Below are 20,545 nucleotides of genomic sequence, written 5' to 3' on the forward strand. Positions count from 1 at the left end.
AAAAAAAAACCCAGACAATTACAAATCAGAGATATCCTACAGGAGAGGGGGCCAGAGAAGGGTCTGAAGGAGGGAAGGAGGAATGTGGGTGACTGTGGTGATGGTGGGGGGGGCTAAGTAAATATTGTTGTAAAATGAACAATCTTGTAAATAGATATATAAATTAATAATTCAAAAAGTCTATTCCTGCCTGAGAAGGAACAGGAGGCCTGTTGCAGGGGTCCAAAGCCAGCTCTTACCCTGTATGTGCTGAAGATCTGTAAACCCGTTTGTGCAATTCCACGTGCATTTTAACAAACCAAACTCTGTTCTCTTGGTAGATCTACTTCGCCCATGCGGCCCTGAGGTGGGTAGAGAGAGCTAACCTGGATGGCTCACAGCGGGAGCGGCTCATCAATGAAACAGTAGGTGCGCCCCAAGCCCTTGCTGTGGACTGGCTCAACCGCAGATTGTACTGGACAGACAGAGGGTATGTTTCCTCCTTGGGTTGTAAGCCGCGTGGGGTGGCAGCGGCGGGATAAGTAACCCGCCGCCTTGTCAAACCCAGGAAAATAGTGGTAGGCACTTGGTCGAGACATCAGGAAGACGCCTCCATATCTGTTCCCACTCCCCGCCCCCTTCTCCTGCTACCCAGCGGGATATTCCGACTGGATTTGTATCCAAGAGAGAGATGTAAGACCCCAGAGTGGCAGATTTTTACAGTTTGGGCTGCTGTCCTCAGAGAAACGCAACCGCCGCCTGAATGCAGTCAACAAACGCTCTGAGCATCCACCGTGCTAAGGCTCCTGCCTGGGGGTGCACACGGCTGGCGACAGGTACCCCCAGCCAGGGCACACATGCAGACACTGGTCTGAATAGCTTGGCTAGAAAGGCTTGACGCCTTGCCGTTGGGTGTGCTCTCAAGGGAGGGCCGGAAAAGCTGCCCGACCCACTAGCCCCCCTCCCTGTGCAGACAGAGAGTGATTTATCAAGCTTCCATGACAGCGGGTGATGACTCTTTGGCTGGCTCTGGTAGTTGGGCAGAGTGCGGTGCAGCAGGAAGGGCCCTGTGAGGGGAGAGGTGGTCAGCTCTGCTCTCATGGAAACTGCGGGCACGGCGGGAGCGTGGAGTTCCTGCGCCCAGCACAATGCTTAGCCCCCCTGCCTGGCTTCTTGGGGGGGGAAGAGGCTAATGACAGCCAGCCTGTAGCGTCTGGTTAAGGATGCTGTGTGGAGCCCATGTTTCCCCTGGAGTCAGTCGCCCAACGCCCACCCTGCGGACAGGGTGCTATGCTTCACTCTTTCGGTCCCAGAAAATGGTTTTTTGCTCCACCAACTCACAGGAAACAAAAGGGCTTTAAGCGAGCCAGGTGTGTGATGTGCTGTGCATTATGAGCAACAGGCGCTTTTAGCTCATTGTTCCCTTGTGCACTTATTCGTTCCTTCCTTCTGCACTTAACCACAGCCTCATTTCTTCATTCTTGGTATTTACTTATTGAATTACCACTGTGCCTCAGACACTGTGCAAAGTCAGAGCTTTCTACGTATAATACCACTGAATTCCCACGGGTCAGTTTTCTTATCCCCAAAGATTAAAAAACTGAAAAGCGGGCCCTTCCTGGTGGCGTATGGGTTAAAGCACCGCATTATGAAGCTCTCCGAAGCCACTGAGTTCGGTCCCTACCCTGGAGGTGACCCACATGACCCGGCAGACCTCTCCTGACCCGCCTGCTGCGGCCCTCAACAGGGTACCTGGTCCATCGGCCTGTCCTACTCCCCACTCTGTCTCTAGTGAATCCTCTCACACACCACATCCCTGGCCTGTACCCCAGTTCTGTAAGCATGAATAAATAAATCCTAAAAAACAAAAACAAATACAAAAAAACCTGAAAATCAAAGCAGTAAAAAAACTTTCCCAAGGCCAAGCAGCCAGCGAGCAGTGGATCTGAAATTAGAAGTCATGGATGTGTTTGCAAAGCTTAGGCTTTTAATAATCATAGATATGTACCCCTTCCCAAGTACCTTGATTAAAATATGCCCCCACGGGATCCTATAACAAGCGAAAGTCAACTTCACTTGTAGCCATGACAAAAATCAAAGTGACGGTCTCCTCTGCATTGAACCTACTTAAAAGGACACAGAAAAATGCGGGTGGTGTATAATAACAGGGCGCAACCCTCCGCTTCTCTGAAGAGTAACCATGATCCGGATGACAGATGTCAGCCCTCTTGGCCCCCGAGGATGCTGGGTCTTCTCATTGTACCCACAGTCCATGGCATGTCTCATGTTCGCAGTGTGTGGTTAATAGCACCGTGTGCCCTGTACCGAGTGCCCTGTGCTGGCCAATCAGACCTCAGATTCCCTGGATTCGTTGTCTCGGGTAATAACAAACCCCTCTGAAGTCGTCGTCCCCTAAAGGCAGCTGTGGAAAGCAACCTTTAATTTGTGTGGAAATGAGAGGTTTACAGTTTGAAAACCTGGATAGTAGCTAGAAATTGGATTTAAATAACAGATTCCAGCTCGTGATAGTAGATTATGGTGACTCCTAACCAAGTAGCAGCAGAGAGGAGCTTACCTCTCCTGGTGGCTTGGAGTTGGGTGTCCACGTTGGTGTAGAAAGAAAGCTAATGGCTCGTCTGGTCAGCCAAGCTATGATGTGGTATCAAGGAATCCTGGTTCCTGAAGCCAACTGTCCAGTAAAGAGGAAATAAGGGGGGCAGCACATAAGGAAAGAGAACTGTTCACTCATGGTTTTGAGACATCAGGAACTACAGAGATAAAGCAGACAACCACTCTTAACCAGCTGCAGTGGGGGCGATGAGAAGCTACAAAAAGAATCAGGTTCTCCCAATCCAGACGTCCATGCGGGTCTTTGCTTTCTTGTCACCACCCTGGAGTCAGATTTGCTTCCTGGCTGAGTCTGATAGAAGTGTCTGATTAGATGACCCCGTGGGAGCCTCAAGAGTAAATGCCAGCAACCCTGCCTTGAGGCAGCTGGATAAATGGTCGCAAAACACCCACCGCCCTGGGAAGGTAGTTTGCAAAGGGCACTTGGCCCTGCATAGGCCCAGAGCTACCTCAACTTTTACCCCGACCTGCTGGTGCCCACAGGGGACGGTGTGAGCTGTTCCCAGCTGGCGGCTACAAGACCTTTAGCCTTTTTGCAGAGCTGGGAGAAGAGGATGGGCCTCCCCCCCCCCTTTGTTCAGGGTAGACCTGATTCACACTCGCACAATTTGCCCACAGAACGAGGAGGCAGCCCTGCCAGGTGTTTGTTGACTGAGTCAAAGCGTTAAGCTTTACAGTCTGCAGAAAATGCCACTGCTTTATGATAAGCCTCCCTCTCACTCCCCCCTCGCTGTCGGGTGGAACTACAAGCTCTATAAGGACACAGACAGGGTTTTGTTCACTTTTGTGTCTCCAAGGCTTAAGCACACAGTAGATGTTCAGTAAATACTTCTTGGATAATATTGAGTTGATAAATGGAAACATTGAGCCACAGGAATCCCGGAGCTTAGAGCAGCTGAACAAGATTCAAATTAATATCTCACTGTGGTTTTCTTCCCTGCCAGATGCCAAAGGTTATAATTATTTCGAATGTAAAGATCAGCATGCACTCTTTCTGTGCAATGCCCCCCCCCCCCATTAGAGTCATACAGAGGCAAAAAAGCATAAACGTTACCGCTTAGCTGTTCTGGGCTCTGGGACTCCAGTCCACGCTCCCTGCACACCCTCATCTGTGAGCCCGGGGCTCACGTCTCTCCCACCGTGGCGTCCACTGGCTTCAACAGGACAGGGAGGCTGTGGAGAGACCTCCGTCCTTCTCATCCTGCTCTGTCCCCTGCTAGGCCCGACACCCTCCCCTCTCACCTCATCTTAGGCACATCCTCCGTGCATTTTAATTGACTGGAAAAAAATATTTAAAAAGTAATTTATTTTTATGCATACAGAGCTGAGGTACAGGTCAGAGGTGGGGGGGAGGGTGCTGGTGTGAGAGGATTCACCAGAGATACAGTGGGGAACAGAACAAGCAGATCTACTGATATACACTGTTGAAGAGAGGCGTGGGTGAGACAGGAGAGGTCTGCTGTGCCATGTGGGTCAGCACCCAGGCTGGAAATCAAACTCATGCTGCAGTGGGTGGCAATAGCTTCATAGTGCTGAGACTTAATGCCTTGTGCCACCAGAGAGGCCCTTGCATAAAAATTTAATTCATGCATAGAACTGGGGTGCAGGCCAGAGGTGGGGAGGGACAGAGGATTCATCAGAGACAGAGTGGGGAGCAGAACAAGCAGATGGGATGGACTGAAACACACTGCTGAGGGGAGCAGCGGGGAGACAGGAGAGATCTGCTGTGTCCGACATGTGCCAGTGAGGCAGCTCCCTGGCTGGGCATTGAACTCAGGCCTCAGTGCTGACAGCTCTGAGACTTAACCCCTAGCCCAGCACAAAGGCCCGAAAGTAAAGCTCATGTTTCACCTGTTGTAGGAAATCTCTCATTGAAGGGAGTGATTTAAATGGAAGACATCGTCAAGTCGTCATTCAGGAGGACACCTCCCAGCCTCAAGGAATTGCTGTTCATCCCATGGCCAAGTAGGTGTTGTGGAAAGAAGGACCCTGCTGAGGTCAGCGCGCTTTTGCTAACTCGTGTCCAGTCTTCCCGAGGCCATAGGGGGCGGATGGGAAGAGAAACCTGGCGTGCTCTCCGCCGCTCAGCTGTCAGACGTCCCCAGGCTGTTTGTGGCTCTTGATTTCCTCCTCTTGTATAGAAATGATATTGCTTAGCTACCCTTTCATTTTAGGCAAATTCTATTTCCTTTTGCAAAGAAGCTATATTTTATCCCATTAAATATAAGCCCATGAAGCTACTGTCTTTTATCTATATTATGGCTTTCCCGAGCAGAGGGCCTTTGAACAGAATGATCTGAATTCTGTTTAGAAAAATCATTGGCTTTAGGGAATCAAGTAAGAGGCCATTTCTAGAATTAGAAGGAGGAAGCAGAAATCACTAAAAATGAGAATACTATTTGTTAATTGTAAATCTGTGAGTTGGGCTGAGTTCAGAGAGTTGGGGAGACTAAAGGATTCCTTTTATCTGTTAAAAGAACAAGGTTGAAACTGACCTTATTTGTGATAGTTTAAAATATATATGTGTGTGTGTGTGTGTACATATATACACACACATATATATTTACATTATCCCAAAGATTTATTTTATTTATTTACACATACAAAAACCAGGGTGCAGGCCAGAGGTGTGGGGGTTGGGGGTGAGAGGATTCACCAGACACAGATTAGGGAGCAGAACAGGTCGATCTACTGAAATCCACTGCTGAGGGGAGCAGCGGGTGAGACGTAGTGGGTGAGACAGGAGAGGTCTGCTGCGCCATGTGGGTCAGCTCCCTGGCCGGGGATGGAACTCAGTCCATAGTGGTGATAACACTGAGACTTAACCCTTAGGCCACCATTGAGCCTGCATGCAAATTTTATTTGTTGTATGCTTCCTTGATTAAAGGAGATTGTTCTGGACTGATGTTGGGATTCGCCCACGAATTGAAAGTTCTTCTCTTGAAGGCTCTGGCCGAAGGGTCATCGCCAGCTCTGGTCTGGCCTGGCCCAGTGGACTGGCCATCGACTACCTGACCGACCGGTTATATTGGTGTGATGCTGAGCAGGCTGTAATAGAAATGGCACATCTGGATGGTTCTAGACGCCAACGACTTCCCCAGGATGATGTCGGTAAGGCCTTGGGAGGGTGACTTCTTCATGTTGACCGAGCGTCGATGAGTGTTACAAGTAAACTTTGTTCACAAGCACACACATCACAGACCCATAACCCTGTGGTGAGGGACAGACAGACAGACAGGAAACAGACTTCTCCAGGGATCTAGGAGGGAGGAAGATTACCTTAGCATTGGAACACTGGGTTGAAAATAGTGATGGATAATCTTTTCTCTCTGCCAAGCTTTCCCCAAAGCAGAATGAAGATAATAAAATTTTCTGTAAGAAATGAAGTAAGGGAACAGACAAAAACAAATCAAAACAAACCCTGAAATGTGACTGCGGAACTGAGGCTGCCAGAGGGGAACTTGAGGGGTGGGGAGTAGAGGTAGGGGGTCATTATTACAGGAGGTTTGGTGGTGGGTGTGATGTGCTGACATACACTAGCAGAGGGGTGAACCTGTACCCCTAAAACACATACAGTATTGTAAGTCCGCTTGCCTCAATAAGCATATTTTTTTAAAGATCACATTGGGCAGCTTAAAAATAAAGACACAAAAACAATGGAAGTATGGAAACACATTTCTCAGCTGCTCTCAGAATGCGAACTTGATTCGGCTGTTATCATTTGCAGTGTTTCACAAACCGTCATTTTTTTTTTTTATGTTTATTTGTATATACAGAACTGGGGTACAGGCCAGAGGCTCAGGGGCGGTGAGAGGCTTCACCAGAGACAGAGTGGGGAGCAGAACAGGCAGATCGATGAAGTACACTGCTGAGGGGAGCAGCGGGCGGGTCAGGAGAGGTCTGCCACACCATGTGGTCACCTCCAGGGCAGGCGGGAATCGAACTCATGCGGAAGTGGCTTTAGCTTCTCAGTGCTGTGCTTTAACCCGCTGCGCCACCAGGGAGGGCTTCACAAACTGTCATTTTTACAGCCACGTAATATCACCTCAGACATGCGTGAATATCTGTACAACACGTGCAAAAGTTAATAAGCATTGTTTTCTCATTTTGCATAGGGATGTTATTTATGTGTATAAATATATATAAAACACTGTTCTGAGCTGTTCAAAACAACCGATGATTATAGAGCAGTGGGAGATTCATTCACTTCAGGGAATCTACAAACACAGATTGGGATTGGGCCAGATGGTGAGCAGATGGTGACAAGGATGCAGTTTGGTCGTTGAGTTACTACTATACAGATACGTGGACTGGACCGAATTTTGAATGTACTGGGAATCACTGCATGTTCATGAGCAGGAAATGCCTATGATAAGATTGGCATTGGAGGGTGACAACCTCTTAGTTTACAGTGTAGTCTGGCTTGGACTGGAATTTGAAGAGAAAGAAAGCAGTATGAGGCTATGACACTTAGTGCAGACAGCAGTCAATGGAGTCCTGAGTTAGAAAGCTGTGATTTTTTAGTGGGTATGCAACAGGTGCAACAGGTCAGAGCACCACATTATGAAGCTCTCTGAAGCCACTGCAGCAGGAGTTCAATCCCCAGCCAGGGAGCTGACCCACATGGTGAGGCAGACCTCTCCTGACCCTCCCGCTGCTCCCCTCAGCAGTGTATTTCAGTTTATCTGCCTGTTCTGCTCCCCGCTCTGTCTCAGGGGAATCTGCTCCCCCACCACTTCTGGTCTGTATCCCAGTTCTGTAAACATAAATAAATAAATCTTTAAAAAACAAAAAGTACCAGAAAGAAATATTAGACAGAAAAAAAAGATACCTATTTTGACCATTATCTTTGGTTTTAGGGGTAATCAATACCTCAATTTGTACTACACAGTAAATAGGTCAAGACATGTATACTTGAAAACTTTAATATTTTCAAGTTTCTTTAAGAATCGAAGACTCTTCTCAATAAGTGATGCACTTGTGTATAATCAAATTCTGTTCATTCATTCTCAGAACAGATCTTCACTATATTATAGGGAGTGGAGATCAAGTGTAAAGTAAAATGATAAGGGTTTCCTGTGAAGTTATGGAGCCTAGTGGGAGACATATCATTAAATATATATATATATTCTAATATAGATCGCAATATGTAGATATATATATTCTAAATACATATAAAGGTATAGCTCTAATGTATATAGATATAAAGGTATAGCTCTAATAGTATATATATAGAGATTGCAATATATAGATATATATATTTCAAATAAATATAAAGGTATAGCTCTAATATCTGCAAGGATGAAGGTTAAAATGAAAAAATTTACACTGAAGATATCATGTTATAAACCAAAATGTATAACGTGCATTTGGTTAGTAATTTATATTTCAACTTTAATGTAGAAACAGTGCAACTTCCTATTAAAGGCCATTACCACATAACTGGAAATTAAGACATCAAAAAAAAAAAAAAAAAATTCCCATCGTTATAGCGCCATCTACTGGCACGAAAGGGGTGGCGTCTCAACCTGCTTTTTGGATTTTTAATGTAAACATTGACATAATTCACTGTTCATTTAAAATGCAGTCGTGGATCATCTCTGATAAGGGTTATATATAGAATGTGGTGGTGACTGGGAAGTTGTCGGCTAATTCTGGCATGTGCTGTGAAGTGGATGGATCCATAGGACATTGTGCTATGCTAAAGTAAGCCAGGCACAAAGGACAAGTATTGTGTGACTCCATTTATGGGATCCACAGAAGCGTCAGAGCCACAGATGCAGAAAGTGGGTGATGGTTGCTAGGACTAGGTGTGTGTGTGTGGGGGGTTACTGGATATAGCGGTTCAGTTTTATGACCACGTGAATGTCATCAGCACCAAGCACGACTGAACTGTACATTTCAGGTAAGTACATGCTGCCTTATCTGTTTTCCACCAAAAATTAAACATGAAGGGATAAAAAATTCTCTTGCCTTTATGGTTGCTCCTGACTCTGGCCACTGCAGACAGGAGTGTCCGTTCCTCTGCTCACGAAATGCTGGGCTCTGTCTTCTCAGAGGGCCTCAGGGACATGAAGGGTGGGCCTTGTTGAGATGGGTGGGAAAGCCCACTGAGGCAATAAGAACCGTGAGAATGGAGGCAGGAGATAATAAGCGGGTTTCCAAAAAATTGGTAAGAAGGGAAGGAAAGAAACAACAGGGAGCTGGAAGGATGACGGAGTGGACATTTAGAGATGGGCGAGATGTCAAGAGTCACGTAGCCAGGGAAAGGAGGAGAGCTGGATGAAGACAGAAAAAGCGCAGCAACAGAACTAGCTCCGAGGCTGGCAGGGAGACGTGAGGATTCACCAGAGACAGAGTGGGGAGCAGAACAGGCTGATCTACTGAAACACTGCTGAGGGGAGCAGCGGGCGGGTCAGGAGAGGTCTGCCAAGCCATGTGGGTCACTCCCCAGCCGGGGATCGAACTCATACTGCAGTGGCTACAGATAGCTCCACAGTGCTTTGCTTCACCGTCTTGCACCACCAGGGTGGCCCCCAACCTGTGAATTTTATCTACAACTTTTCATTGTCCTTGAAAAGACAGTTCACTGGCAGGAAATTATCGGGGACAGAATCACTGCACAAAGAAAGAGAGAGCAGGGTGAGAACCTAGCCAGCCCCTGCTGCGCCAGACTCCGAAGATAATAATGTAAAAGTGCTTTGGCCCCTGCACTTCTTGTTTGAAAAGATAGACAGTTCTTTCAGTTACTCCCGTAAAGATACAGAATGGCATATTCAAGGATAGAGTGTGTATCCATATAGAATGGCCTATTTAAGAGAAGTCTTTATTCTTAGGTGAATTCTTTTAAAAATGACTGGTTTATGTCCATCAAGCTCACGTTCTCATATTTGGGTGGCTTCTCCCCAGGTTGGCTTCTAGGATGAGGCTCCTGCCCCTTGTGGGGTCTCTGTGGAGGCTGGCTCTTGCCTTGCTTAGCCGCTAAGTCCTGATTTACTGTAGGAATTGTGTGGGGATGGGTCTTAAGCCTCGACCTTTTAAAAGCTGTCAGAGCACAGGCAGGTCTGTGTGACGCTTTGGGCTGGATTGTAGGTTACCCTTTTGCTGTGGCTGTGTTCGGGGACCACCTATGGTTCTCTGATTGGAGCCAGCCTTCGGTGATCAGAGTGAACAAGAGGACTGGGACGGACAGGCTACGTCTCCGAGGCAGCATGCTGAAGCCCTCGTCTCTGGCTGTCATTCACCCGCTGGCGAAACCAGGTACCTTGGGCAAATACTGGGTCTGTCTTTGACGCGTCTGCAGCTATTATAGTTGATTGATGGAGGTGGGAGGCTGGCGGCTGCCCCTGATCTGAGTAGATGTTAAGATTTGCTGACATTTGGATTTTGTTGACAGTAAGACAATCTGGGGTGACTTGAGCTTTCCCCCCTCCAATCTCATCTTTGCTTCTCTGAACAGAGTTCACCTAACTGCCACCTGCATTTCAAAGACTCTTGGGTCGAAGACATTATAAAGGTGGGGTGGGGTGAAACTTAAAGGTTTTGTCAATATTGGGTTCGCCCACCTCTACAAGATGAGTACACATGCGTCAGCAATAGCACCTGGGAAAGCAGCCTGTGTCCCCTAGGATCCTTTTTCTGGATTGTTCTTTGCTCATTTGCTTAAATTGTAATTCCTGATGAAGAGTGTCTTAAAATCACTATCCAACCTCACCGATGGTCATGAGGATTTTAAACCAGTGACTCCTCGCACGAGTTCTTCTGAAATAACTCTAGACGTAGACACTGCGTCTCTCTCTCCAAAAGCTAAGGGCACTGATTTGCATCAGAGGTGTCTGATGGCCCCTAAAACCATCTGCGAATGTCCCCCTGTTCCTCCAGGAGCGGATCCCTGCATACATCAGAACGGAGGCTGCGAACACATTTGTGAACAGAGGTTTGGGCTTGCTCGATGTTTGTGTCGGGAAGGTTTTGTCAAAGCCCCAGATGGAAAGGCGTGCGTGGCCTTGAGTGGACACCAGAAGCCGACAGGTGAGATGAGATCCTGGGTCCCTCCGTCCTCTCATCAGATGCCTGGTGGGAGCCGGGCGTATGTGGTTGAGCTGGTCACTAAGTCAGGTAGACTCTGCGAGTTTCCCTGAGTTGTCTTACTGAGAGCCCAAACTCACAGCAACAAATAGCCCTAGCTGTCAATTAAGTCCAACTTTTCTTGAATCATGAGATAATTTAATGGTCTCTGTTGACCTTCAATAGGTAGTGAAGCAGACGTCAGTAGCCCCATGACACCATCGGGCATCTTATCCCAGGCTGGAGAGCTGGGAGATAATGACACAGAATCTCAGCGTGAGCTGGTGGCTGAAATCATGGTATCAGGTATGAACGATGAATTTTCTGATATAATTTTGGTTTCAACACTTTCCAGTCTACCATTGGAAAGGCTAAATCATCTTTGTAAGTTCATGTTGGCAACATCTACACAAAGCTAAGCTCTGGTCCTGTCTCTCTTCCGAATGGTGGGCAGAAGTTTATTCACGGAAAGGCTTTGGACAGAAACGTCTTTGGAGAAATCAAATTTGGAAACAAAGGTGGGAAATAGGACAGAACAGATTTGCATGTATCCCCATCCAAACCTAGTAGTCCACCCGTGGCAAATGTTGGGATTTTTTCTTCTAATATATTACATGCTTTTCAGCCAAATGGTAAATACTAGCTCAGCATGTAACAACTTTAGGCTACCGCATTCTTATTCTGTATCCACTCATGAGGGCAGTGGTTTTTCAAACAAGGGTTAGCTCAGGCCTAGAACTTCTGCAGACCTTACTTCTTCTTCACTCTTTAAGTCTCTGCCTTTCAGTCCAGTCATCTAGGCTCTGAAACGTCTCATACATTTATATTTCTGATTACAACTTTATTATCCTACAGAGCCCATGGCTAAAAATAAGGTGGCCAACTCCAAATTGGGACATTAAATACACTTAACAAAGTGCTTATCCAGCTTTTGCCATCTGCAGACTACAGACTGTGAAGTTTTACCAAACACAGAGGTGGATATTTACAGCACTAATAACGTGCATGGAACTTTACCGCTTACTGGGCACCTTAGACATAACCTCTAATTTGATTCTTATCACAATCCACCCTTTGATAGGTGCAGAAATTGAGACAGTTTTGTTTAGTGACTTGACCAAAGATTTTGAAAATTATAACCAAGTAATTCATGTCAAGGAAAGAAAATATCATCACATCGGGAATAATAGTTCATTGAGAGATTTGATGTGTCCTTTATTGCAATAAAACACCATAAATAAATATTAGCAGAGTAAAGAGCCTTTTCACAGTCACTAGGTGTCCCTGGAAGTTCACAGAGCATATCTGCAGAGACTAATATTTGGGCACTCAAAGAGCCAGGTGAATGACAGATAGTAATTTAGCCCATGGATGATGAGATGGGGATGATGTAAGAGATGGTGAGAGGTTTGGAATCCATGTAGAACAGTCTATGTTTGGCTGCAAACCTGGAAACTATTCTCTGCCTTCTGCAGCGTAGATGGAATTGATGGCTTAGGTGAAAATTACCTCACTTTTCTGTAGCCACGTTGTTGTGTGCTATTTTGTGTTAGACTGTAAAGTTTTAGTTCTGCCTATGTTCGTTTAAGAGAGCTTTCTGATATTTGTAGTGAGATTCCATTTCTGGAAAGTGTATCTGCTTAAAAGATTTTGAAAAGTCTTTAAGAAGAGATTGACCTAAAATGTAATATTCTCCAAAGACATACACAGTTAATGTGTAGCAAATAGATCTGTCTATAACATGACAGAGATTCACTTATAAAAAGCATCATTCTCAAATTTGCTAAATTCATGAATTATTCTTAGGTCATGAATAAATGGAATGTTCTTCTCTTTCTTTTTCTTCCATTAAGAGGACAGATTTATTGGGAAAAGGAGAAGGAAAAAGAGAGCCATCTATATAATCACAGGCCAGCAGGAGCGCTGCCTGGCTGTCAGATTTCAAGGCTTTGTTTTGGGTTGATTTTGTCCATTTCTTTACATTATAAAATGCACATTTCTTTCTCTTTTTTATAAATATAATTACTAAGATTTATTTTGTCTTTACTTATGTATGCAAGAACTGGGATGTAGACCAGAGGTGTCAGGGTGAGAGGATTCACCAGAGACAGAGTGGGGAGCAGAGCAGGCAGATCAACAAAGTACACTGCTGAGGGGAGCAGCGGGCGGGTCAGGAGAGGTCTGCTGCACCATGTGGGTCAGCTCCAGACCTCAGAATTCAACGGTGATAGGGCTGAGACTTAACCTCTAGGCTACCAGAAAGGCTCATAATTCTCCATCATCCTTATCACAGAGGGCTTTTAAAATAAGGTTTTCTTTGAGTCCTTAGAACAATCATGTGAAGGAAGCTGTACAGTAATCATCCCCAGTGTTAGAGAAGAAGGTGATACGCAGACAGTTCTTCTAGGGCAAGTTTGCAACAGAATCAACCTCAGCTGTCCCCCCCAACTCTTGTTCCCCACTTCACAGCCTTTGCTTTAGGTTATGCAAGTCTGCCTTGGGGTTTGCAAGTTACCATATACATCCTGAATCATCTTCTAATAGAAAATAATTCCGCGAGTGATTTAAGTGTGTTGGGTGACTGGATACTCCATCATACACCCAGCACAGCCATGTGATTTGGGACCTAGTCCTCCAAAGAAATTCCAGCCCATCCTGAAGAATCTGGAGTAGCAAGAGATGATGTTAGTGGGGGCACAGGTGTTCCCACAAGAGACCTCCCTCAGGTAGCACAGAGATGTGCGAACCGTCTGCTTTCACATGGTATCTCAATCCATCTACCTAGATGGTTGAACTTTAATTTATAGGCAAGTTTGGAGGGCTTTCTTTAACCTCTCCCACTCTCAGGTCAGCGAGCTTACCAGCCAGTAGACAGGCGACAGCTTCCATTCCACTGTGGGATATCAGCCCCTGCCCCAAGACCCCGCAGGGAGGAAGTACCTGGAGAATGAACATGGATATAAGTCATACAGGGAAGAAAAAAACGTGCTCGTGTTTATGGCTCAATGTGCAACTCTGCCCCTGAGGCATTTACTTCTCGATGGAGTATGAAATGAAATGATCCATGGGTAGCGTTTAGCTCGTATGGTTCATGACTTTGTAAAAGTGCCTTGGGGCTTGCAAGCCACAGCATCAATCTTGATAATAAGCACACAAGGTGACATACAAATTCTGTTCTATGTGACGCAGAATTTCAGTAGATTGACAATAAGTCTTTCCCTTGGCCGTGTTGAGACAGAGCTCTCTATGCACTACAAAATGGCCTTTGTGACTGGAGGACAAGAATAGGTTGACTGTGACATTCGTATGCCACGATGACGAGGGAATTCTCAAGTATGCAAACTTGAAATTTGAATCCATCTACTCCTCATCACTTTAAAGTTCAAATTTGCAAATGTTTTTTTTAAAAAAATAAGATCCCATAGGGCTGTTTGAACATCAGCCAGCAATTCAAAGCTGAAGCTTGCTGAGGACATGTATACAGAAACGCCATCTGCAGGATCCTTTAGCATAGATGGAGCTTACAGGTCAACCAGATACTTCTGCTTGGAGGTGAGCCTGCCCCAGACTCTGGGAAAGGAACCACTGTCATAGTCTGCAGAACTCATAAAACACAAATGTAGCTCCTCTTTGGCCTGGAAATGATTGCCTGGCTTTTACTGTCTGCAGATGATGATGACTGTGGCCCTCGGGGGTGTGGCCCCTACGCTCAGTGTGTCTTCGAGGGAGAGAATGCCACGTGCCAGTGCTGGAAAGGGTTCGCTGGGGATGGACACGTATGTTCTGGTAAGAACAGAGGCTAGAGAGGCATCTGGTCTGGAAAACAGAGAACCAGAAACATTTCTTCAAGTTGGACTCACTCAAGGTCTCTACAAGGGTTTCTGTCATTAGCAGGATTGAATAATAAGTCAGTCCTTTTTTTTTTTTTTCAAAAAAATTTATCTATTTACTTATGCATGCAAGAGCTCTAGACCAGAAATGCAAGGAGGTAAAAGGATTCACCAGGCACAGTGGGGAGCAGAACAGGCAGATGGACGAAGTACACTGCTGAGGAGAGCAGCGGGCGGGTCAGGAGAGGTCTGCTGTGCCATGTGGGTCACTTCCCTGGCTGGGGATCAAACTTGTACTACAGTGGCTGTGGATAGCTTCCTAGTGCTGAGACTTAATCCTTTGCATACCAGGGAGGCCCTAAATCAGTTGACATTACCTGGAAGGATAATGGCTGGCATGTAGAGAAATGTATGTTTACATGACATTATATTAAAATAATCATATTTTAATAATAATATCATATACCCTGTTGATAACAAGGAGAATCTAGGATTCGCTCAGAAACACAAATGTGACTTTAAGTCGAATGTATCAATTCCCCAGTTGCAATGAAAACAAACTTTGGCCCTCTACCCCCCAAAGTTTAGGTCTGAAGTTTTCATTTTCTCAGTAGGTTGTGGTGGATAGACTAAGCTTTCATGCTGAGGTCCTTAAATAAGTGAGAGATTATGAAACTATCTCAGTCCCTATGGTCTGAGTCTCCAGGACAGCGACTGACGTATGGACCCCGTTGTGGGGAGACTGTGATCCATCCAGATGTGCGCTGTATGTTCCAGACACTGGGATTGCATCTCTTGCCAGGGGGTTCACCAGCATGATGCGTGCGTGAAGTATGGGCGGCCCCCATATTTCACCAGCCTCTCATTCTGCCCACAGACATAGACGAGTGCAGGGTCCCTGTCTCGCCATGCCCCACCACCTCCTCTGTGTGCATCAATACGGAAGGCAGCTACGTGTGCCGCTGCTCGGAGGGCTACCATGGAGACGGGGTCCACTGTGTGGGTAAGTGGGGTGCCTGGGCGGGGGGTCCTACGGGCCCAGGTAGGCATGGCGGCGGGCAAAGTGGAAACGCTTCCAGTTCTCAGTGAAGAGTCAAGTTATTGCCTCTGTGTCAAGGGCCCAGAGGGCTGACTTTTCTGCTTTTCTAGTTCTTTCTGTGAAGCGGGTGTCCCTGTTCAGCCACACGTGGGGCTCAAACGGGAGCCCTCCCAATTGACTGGGGAGGATTGGACAGCACTTTTTTAAAAGATTTATTTATTTACTCATACAAAAACTAGGGTACAGGGCAGAGGTGCAGGGGGTGAAAAGACTCACCAGAAAGAGTGGGGAGCAGAACAGGCAGATGGACTGAAACACACTGCTGAGGGGAGCAGTGGGCAAGGCAGAAGAGGTCTGCTGCGCCATGTGGGTCACCTCCCTGGCCGGGGATCGAACTTGGGCTGCAGTGGCTGTGGCTAGCTTCACAGTGCTGTGCTTTAACCCACTGAGCCACCAGGGAGGGCCCTGGACAGAATTTCCTTTGTCCCTGAGTGTGGCACTTAGGGGTGACCACCGAGGGGAGGAGGCTTATTGGCAAGGGCAGTTGTGCGTGTTTAGGAGAGAAGTGTGATCGAAAGGGACGCTGAAGAAGTGCCCCAGAGGGCAGGCCCAGCCCCCGGCACAAGGACTAGTCACAAACTCCTTTCCTCATCACTGCCATCTGCCAACCCCAGGCGGGCCTCACCCCCTTCCAGGTGCGGGTGGCTTAGCATCTCTGTACAGGTGGGGACCTGCCTGAAGCCAGCGTGGCCCTGGAAGTGGTTACCTGAAGTCTCACAGGACTTTACAAGGCCTTTTGGGGTATTTGCTTTTCCTTACGAACCCATGAAAATCTTTCCACAGCGAGAAACAGATGCCCTGATAAGAAGCTGCAATGGGACTGTGTTCTCCCACACACTGAGGCTGAAGCTGAAATATCAGTCAGAGCTACCAATTGTCTGAATCTGCTTGGTTTAAATCAGACCTTTATCAGATTAGTTTTATGGAATCCAGAGACATCTGTAAATGCTCTTTTAAGCACATATTTGGCTGTCAGTCAGGAAAATGTCATTGCTCTGATTAAACAGGCTCATAGGTAATTTAGACAAACAGGCTTCATATTTAATTTACTCAGAAGAGACAGGAAGGTATACTTTCTCGGATGTTTAAATTCATTGCACTCTTGATTCTCTGTTCTAACCCAAGTCCTGCGGGTAGTGAGCCTGCAGTAGTGGGGTATCAGAGCCTCCTGCCTCTGGGACACCCCGTCCCGACCCCATGGGAGCCCGGGACCTGTTTCTACTCCCCACTCCCAGTGTTTGTGCAGACACGGTGCTTGGAAGCACACCTGCCAAGCCCAGGACTAAGAAGCATGGGGCCCAACAAGGTGGTACAGGCAGGACAGGGTCTCAAGGAAATACAACTGGGCTCAAAGAAATACGACTGGGTAAAGAAAGGTTTGCATTATACAGAGGTGAAGACAGTGATGGAAGCTCAGAACGGGAGGGAAGTCTTCGGTACTGGAGAGAGTTCATGGGGAAGTGCCATTTTTTTTTTTAAAGATTAATTCATTTATGCATACAGAACTGGGGTACAGGCCAGAGGTGCAGGGGCGGTGAGAGGACTCACCAGAGACAGAACAGGCAGATGGACGAAGTCCACTGCTAAGGGGGGCAGTGGGTGGGTCAGAAGCAGTCTGCTGTGCCCTGTAGGTCACCTCCCTGGCCAGGGCTTGAACTTACAATATTGCAGTGGCTGCAGACAGCTTCATAGTGCTGTGCTTTAACCTGTTGCACCACCGGGGAGGGCCCAAAATGTGGATGCCTTTTTGCAAATGCAAAGACTGAATCTTTGGGAGCTGAACTTCCCAACGATGGCTACAAACAGCTGACCACACTCCAGCTTACCCCTTGAGCTCCGGGTTGGGAAGTGGCTTTAGGTTCCAGGCAGGAGTGGCACTGCCAGCTGTGAGTCAGAACTCATGGGTGTGTGGGCAGCAGTGGGACCCCAGACACCCTGGGAGAATTCCTGAATCTGCACGCTGCAGCCCGGCACAGTTGAGGACGCTCCCCTTCCAGAATGTCGTGCTTGCCAGTGGTGTGACCTTTCTTTCGCTGCATCCACTTTTCTCTTCCCACTCTTGTTCTTGACAGATGTCGATGAGTGTCAGTTGGGCACACACACCTGTGGGGAAAATGCCACCTGTACCAACACAGACGGAAACTATACCTGCTTGTGTGCTGGCAGCCTCTCTGAACCTGGTCGGATGTGCCCTGGTAGGTGGGATGATCTAGATCCAGGGCTCTGAAAGATTCTGTTCCCCAGTGTATTTGCATCAGAGATTCTAGAATCGACTACATCAGGCTGGCAAATTCACTTTCCTAATCAGGTTGGTCCTGGGCTTGAGAATGTGACAGGGTCCAAGTTTTCTCCATGGATTAGCAACAGGAATAAGTCTTAGTATTACTCCCATTTCAGTAAAGGTGGGGACACGGGTGGTTCTCCTTAACCTGTGACTAATGTCCCAATTTGTCATGTTGTTTTCTGGGGCTGCTGTAAAATCTCTGCAGGGTGAGACAGATTGGGGAGGGTGTCTGGAACGCTGCATTTGTATCGCTTTTGAAGATTTTAAGCTCGCTACTTTCCAAAGTAGGTACTTCTTGAACTGAATTAGAATCCCACCTCTTTGCCCTTTGTTTTTAAACATCAATCACAGCTGACACCTGCTTCCTGGACCCCCATCAACATAATGGCAGGGTCACCTGGCCATGGGCATCCAAGAAGTGGGGCTCCATCAAAACTTGGGCCTCTTCCCCACCACTGCCAGCTGCTCCCCTTCTCAGCTCTACAAACAGCAAAATCCTAAGGAAGCAGAGTTCTGTCCTTGCCTAGACCTGCATTTTATTTTAAGCATATTGTGTTTCTCAAATGTGCTGTTTTTTTTTAATGTAATAATTTATTTTTACATCATTTTGTGCATTTTTCCATCTCAGTTGTAATCCCCGTGGGCAAATGTGCTGTTCTTAAAGGTACTGACAGGCTGCTAGTGTTCGTGTAGTCAACTAACACCCTCATGGTTTCTTCCTACAGAGCAGCCAGCCATTCTCGGAAAGGGCCCTTCCCACTTTGCACTCCCTTGTTACAGGAACTTTCCTTTCTGTCAAAGTTGCTTCAGTCTCCACAAGTTCTCCCAAAGTAAAATAGTTTTATTTTATTTTTGCATAGAAGAGCTGGGGTATATGTAGGCTAGAGGTAGGGGGGTGGGAGGATTCACCAGAGAAAGAGTGGGGAGCAGAACAGGCAGGTCAACTAAGTACACTGCTGAGGGGAGCAGTGGGTGAGACAGGAGAGGTCTGTTGTCCCTTATGCTGGGGGCAAACTCAGGCCTTGGTGGTGATAGCACTGAGACTTAACACCTAGGCCACCAGAGAGGCCCTGAAATAGTGGGAAGAGTTTCAGAGACTGCTAGGATCTTGGGGTGACAGATTGTATTGTGGGTGGTGTATAAGCCATAAGGTGATAGTGTTGGGTGAGACCCTCAAGCCGTCATGTCATGCACAGCTTCCTGTTTTGGGGGTGACATGTGCTTTCGAAACGAAGCCAGTGCCTGTGGCTGGGGCCTGACCATCCTCTTCTTTGCCTGTAGTCTGCTTTCTGTGTAATTGTGAACCCAGAGAAAGAGGGACTTCCTCAGGGGGAGTGAGCTGAAGGCTGATAAGGAAACAAGAAAACACTTCGCCTAGTTCTCCTGCTACTAAAAGACACCATATATACGGCCTCCTTGGTGGTACAAGAGGTTGAGTCTCAGCGCTATGAAGCTAGCCCCAGCCCCTGCAGCACGAGTTCAATCCCGGGCTCTGGAGGTGACCCACATGGCGCGGCAGACCTCTCCTCTTTCCCGCTGCTCTCATCAGCAGCGTATTTCAGTAAACCCACCTGTTCTGCTCCCCACTGTCTCTGGGGCATCCTCTCACCCTCATACCTCTGGCTTGTACCCCAGTTCTTCCCCCCAGACAAATATAGTATCACAAGTGGGTCTCAAAAAGTATTCCTGATGCGGCTCCTGAAATGCCGGTCACTTGATAAACCAAAGTGATGTCTCCGCTTCCCGCAGGCTCCACCCCCGCCCCTCCCGTCGCGGAGGGGGGCAGCTATTCGGTGAGGAGGCTCCCCCAGGACTGCCCCCCGTCCCACGAGGGATACTGCCTCAACGGTGGCCTGTGTATGTATTTTGAAATAATCCACGAATACGCATGCAAGTAAGTCCGGCAGTCTCTGGCCACACAGAGATGATTGCTACCCCGGCTTTGGCTAATGCGTAAAATGTATAGGGTTTTCCTACAGTTACAGTGGACAGTCTAGAAGTCTCTTGATTTTACATCAGGGAAAAAGGAGAAATACACATAGAAATTAACGGGTGTGTGTGCGCATGTGCATTGAGCCCTGCTATCACCGCTCCCAGCTGCCGGGGTAAATACAAGCGGAAGGCTTGGCGAGGGCCCCTTATATTTAAAGTGTTGCCACTGGTACCTTCTGGGGTTAAAACTCTCCTCCTGGTGGAAAACTGAGGCTGTGAGAAGATTCCATTAACTGTGCATTTACTTTCCACCAAATCTCTGGAGAACAAGATGGAGCGTTTCTGGGTAGACAGAAGCGTGGCATTATAGTCCCATTGCATGTTGCCTGCTGTTGTCCAAACTCAGAAACAACCGTGACCTGTATTTCCTAAGACGTGTTGTTTCAGTCCGTGGCTGTGGTTGTGAAATCTGCTTCCTCACCTTTTGTCCTGGTGATGGCTTCAGTGGGGAGCACAGTGTCCCCGGGAAGTGGGTGCCAGAACTGGCTCCCTACAAAGCCTTTGGCGGACAGCTGGGAGTGGGGTGCAGGGTAAGGGTAGTGGAGCACGGTGGCGTATATTGGGGTTCTGGTGCTGCGCATGGTGTGAACTCACACACTGGTAGAGGTTGAACGCCCCCCCCCCAAACGCAAATGCGGTGATGTCAACCAGCTTCACCCCAATAAA

At 47.3% G+C, this 20,545-nt stretch overlaps 1 protein-coding gene across 1 annotated transcript in view; it reads left to right on the forward strand.

The window, feature by feature from the left end:
- EGF (epidermal growth factor) overlaps nucleotides 1-20,545 on the forward strand; it is a 72,294-nt gene that overhangs the window by 30,098 nt on the left and 21,651 nt on the right. Inside the window, exons 11-20 of the mRNA XM_012727988.1 lie at nucleotides 321-469; nucleotides 4,468-4,572; nucleotides 5,495-5,718; nucleotides 9,700-9,867; nucleotides 10,489-10,638; nucleotides 10,861-10,980; nucleotides 14,344-14,460; nucleotides 15,382-15,507; nucleotides 17,676-17,798; nucleotides 19,637-19,781. Of these exons, the coding sequence (XP_012583442.1) occupies nucleotides 321-469; nucleotides 4,468-4,572; nucleotides 5,495-5,718; nucleotides 9,700-9,867; nucleotides 10,489-10,638; nucleotides 10,861-10,980; nucleotides 14,344-14,460; nucleotides 15,382-15,507; nucleotides 17,676-17,798; nucleotides 19,637-19,781 (1,427 nt within the window). The remainder of the gene's footprint in view (nucleotides 1-320; nucleotides 470-4,467; nucleotides 4,573-5,494; nucleotides 5,719-9,699; nucleotides 9,868-10,488; nucleotides 10,639-10,860; nucleotides 10,981-14,343; nucleotides 14,461-15,381; nucleotides 15,508-17,675; nucleotides 17,799-19,636; nucleotides 19,782-20,545) is intronic.

This window comes from Condylura cristata, unplaced genomic scaffold (genome assembly GCF_000260355.1).
Source record: "Condylura cristata isolate star-nosed mole 26May11 unplaced genomic scaffold, ConCri1.0 scaffold00021, whole genome shotgun sequence".
Classification (NCBI taxonomy): Eukaryota; Metazoa; Chordata; class Mammalia; order Eulipotyphla; family Talpidae; genus Condylura; species Condylura cristata.